We start from the raw sequence: 3,366 nt of genomic DNA, 5'->3' as shown, positions 1-3,366 counted from the left end.
AAATTATGAAACAACAGTAATATATCAATAATTGTTGCATTCCCCAAACATTCAGCTTTCATAAAAGTAATTTGACAGGACACGATGTTTTGACAAATTGGAACTTTACACGGTTATTTGATAGTATTTATATTTGCTCTGATTACAGGAAACGATTTATATTGGGGTACTTTTGTTTTATTTTTCATTTTTCTTAGTTATATGAAGTCGTGTTTAATAATTAGGGATTATTATTGGGCGGCGGCTGCGGGCGTCGCGACGCTTTTCTATTTATATATAGATGGAAAGGAGAGAGGAGTAGTATCCGGTGTACGAAAGACACTATTCGGAAGTTGCTTTTTGTGAAACCCTTCTTCTTCTTCTCCTTTTCTCCTCCCACTCTTCCAACATCTGTCTTACGTATGCAAGTATATGTGCATGTGTGTGTGAATGTGAATATAAATAAAAGGGAGGAGAGTTGATGACCTCAAACGCAACAAACTACGATGACCGTGTGGAATAGCATATTAATAACCGAACCAAAATAATGGTCATCATCATCATCATCAATCCTTTAGCCACTTAAGGTCTAGGCTGTGCAACGATGATTGTATTTGATGGAACTACTACTGTTGTCTCATCCTCGTGCCGCCTCCAATATCCAATTAAAATCCTCGTCGTCTGCATCTCTTCTAATGCCCCAGAGTTCACACCTCTCTCCAAATCTATTAAAAGGCTTCTCCACTTAAGACTAAACAGAAAACCACTGTAATTTCGAGTCGAGGCACCGTTTCACATCACAAAATCCAATTGAAAATTTATTAGTAACAATTCTTATTGGTATTTTATAGTTTACATAATTTATGTTTGATAAATAAATTTATATTCCAATGTTGGTAATTGGATTATAATAAGCAGACTTTCAACTGAAATATTGATATTATAATAAAGTAACCAGATGTTACCAACCTATATTTAGTGACCGCATATTCGACGACGGCAACCTATAAACCCATTTACTCTATACGAAACAATGCCAACTGATGTTTTCTAGATATGCGATAAAATGATAAAGTCTCTGTTTTATGGATCGTTTAAAACGTTGAGTTGTGTTAATTAGATATAATTTAAGTATATTAATTACTGAAAAAATGTTAGACAGATATGAAAATATGTCGAAAATGTCTTCATTAATTTAGAATTCGTACAGATTTCGTTTCTCAAACGTCGGCGAAGTTTACAAAATAAACGTCAAAAGGAAACGCTTTTAGAAAAGCGGAGGAAACACTTGTTTCCATGGACAACAGAAACAAAATAATTTGATTTATAGTTGAATGCGAAGTAATTTTATATAATGTACACGATTTTCAACGACGTTGTCTAAAGTTAGACGAATACATGAATCACATGTGGAGGAGAGCCCTTTTAACAGGAAATTCAATACGACACGAGTTCGTAATCCCATTCGTATCCAATTTTACGTGCGGTGGATGTAGACGGAAAGAAGAGATGAGGATGGAGAAAAAAAAAAAAGAGTACTTTTCCGAGAAGTTTGAGGGGTGCGCGCTCGCGTTTTCGGGAAACAAAATTTATTTACGGAAACTTCGATTTCAGACAAAAGTTTTAAAGTTTGCCATGATATTCGGTTTGAAAGTTGCATACAAATAGATGTTTAAATAAAATGAAAAGAATGCAAATTGAAAATTTAACAAATTTCAATTCTAATGAATGAGAATTTTAAGTGTAATAATTATTATCGTTGAAACTTTATTTTGAGTAAAGTTGGAAATAAAAGTATCCGGTGTGCCAAGACTTCAGTCCGCGTACTTTATTATTCACGTGGCCGTGCGTTTAAGTGTGTGTGTGTGTGTGTATCGACGTCGCGACGTTAGGCGTCTAAGAAAAGTGAGTTAAAAATAAATACTTGTGGTTTTGCTATGACTGCGGCCGAGAGTGAGTAGTCCGACAGAGTGTGCCTTCCTTCCCCGTAGTGCTCGTGCTTTTAAATACTCTCAGTTCCACGTCTACTACACGCATTGAAACAATAAAAAAAAAACAACCGACAACATCAATAACAACAACAAACAACAAGGTTGGAAAGAAAAAGAAGAAAAACGTAACCAAGGAGAAGTGAAGATGCAATAAAGATCCGAGCAGTCGTCGAACAAGAGGAAGGACCAATCTGTGATATGTTGTTTGTTGTTGTTATAGTTACAACGTGCGCGTGTTGTTCGGTGTCTTAATTTAGACAATCTCCGTTTTATTTTTTTTTTGCTGGCAACGAGAAGAATTTGTGCTGGTGCGACAAATAGAGAAATGTTGATGATTCGTTCTTCATGATCCGAAGGAAAGGGAATAAAAGGGTCAACAGGTTCATGGGAATTCGTGAACGCCCTCTGTTCTTCATCATAAAATTACGCGCGTGATTACTATTGTTTCTTTGACAAGTGGATTCTTTGATCGAATTTGCATCTTTTCTCGATTGTTGTTATTGAAGGATTGACGAGACAAAGACAATGCTGGAATGTTTTCCTCTTTCTCGAAGCTGAGGCCGCGCACGAGGAGTCTGTCCTCGGACATCCATTGCGACGCTTTCGAGGACGGCTTCGGCCTCTGCAGGACGCCAATCGGCTCACCGAAACAAAAACGCAACAAGAAACGTAATTGAACTTCAGTTCAAATTTTAACTTCAATTCATTGATTTACTAACTGAATAGAGTAGATGATAAATTATGATTTGTTGTATTTTGTATATTTTTTTCTTGTTTTTAGGTAATTCCGAGTTGGAGCCATGTCCGAGTATTCAGTCGCTGCGATCCGGTTCCGTGGCTTTGGGAAGCGACCAGCTGGCACCTGGCGATCGCATCCACAGCGTGAACGGGATAAATACCAGCAGAATGAGGCCGGAGGAGGTCTCCACGCTGTTAGATAACGTCGACGGGAATGCTCTCCTGGAAATCGAGTACTGCCTACCTAGTTATGGTAAGTTCGCTGCATTTACTCTTAGTAAACGAGCACGTAGTGCACCCACACTGTGTCTGATATAAAACATGCACGTCTGTCAGGTGTACCAACGTTAACAAAGATTATGTATACTTTAGTTAGTATGTATATAGTGTCTAAGAGATATATTTTGTATAGATACATTAGTACAGCCTTTTCCAAACTGTGAGGCGCGCCTCCCTGAGGAGGCGTGAACTACTCTAAGAGGAGGCGATATAGATACATAGATACATTCCTGTGCTCTTATCCATATTGCTGTAATACGCGAAAAAGCAGTGTTTTCACATTTCATTGATTTACTCGAAAACTGTAATAGATAGAATGAATCCGAAAGATGCACATGAAAGCTGAATGTTTGGGGAATCTAGCAAGTATCGATGTATT

The 3,366-nt window shown here is 37.6% G+C and overlaps 1 protein-coding gene across 1 annotated transcript; it reads left to right on the top strand.

Moving 5' to 3' along the window:
* Nucleotides 1-1,828: 1,828 nt before the first annotated feature.
* On the top strand, nt 1,829-2,961 carry LOC108564738 (glutamate receptor-interacting protein 2-like; the record flags this gene model as incomplete). The annotated part of the gene is made up of 2 exons (XM_017923848.1): nt 1,829-2,639; nt 2,752-2,961. Coding segments are annotated over exons 1-2 (346 nt in total), but the record flags the coding sequence as incomplete, so codon positions are not given.
* Between the last annotated feature and the right edge of the window lie 405 nt (nt 2,962-3,366).

This window comes from Nicrophorus vespilloides, unplaced genomic scaffold, assembly GCF_001412225.1.
Source record: "Nicrophorus vespilloides isolate i.1.1-1 unplaced genomic scaffold, Nicve_v1.0, whole genome shotgun sequence".
Lineage (NCBI taxonomy): Eukaryota > Metazoa > Arthropoda > Insecta > Coleoptera > Silphidae > Nicrophorus > Nicrophorus vespilloides.
This window is presented reverse-complemented; position numbering and strand designations above follow the sequence as displayed.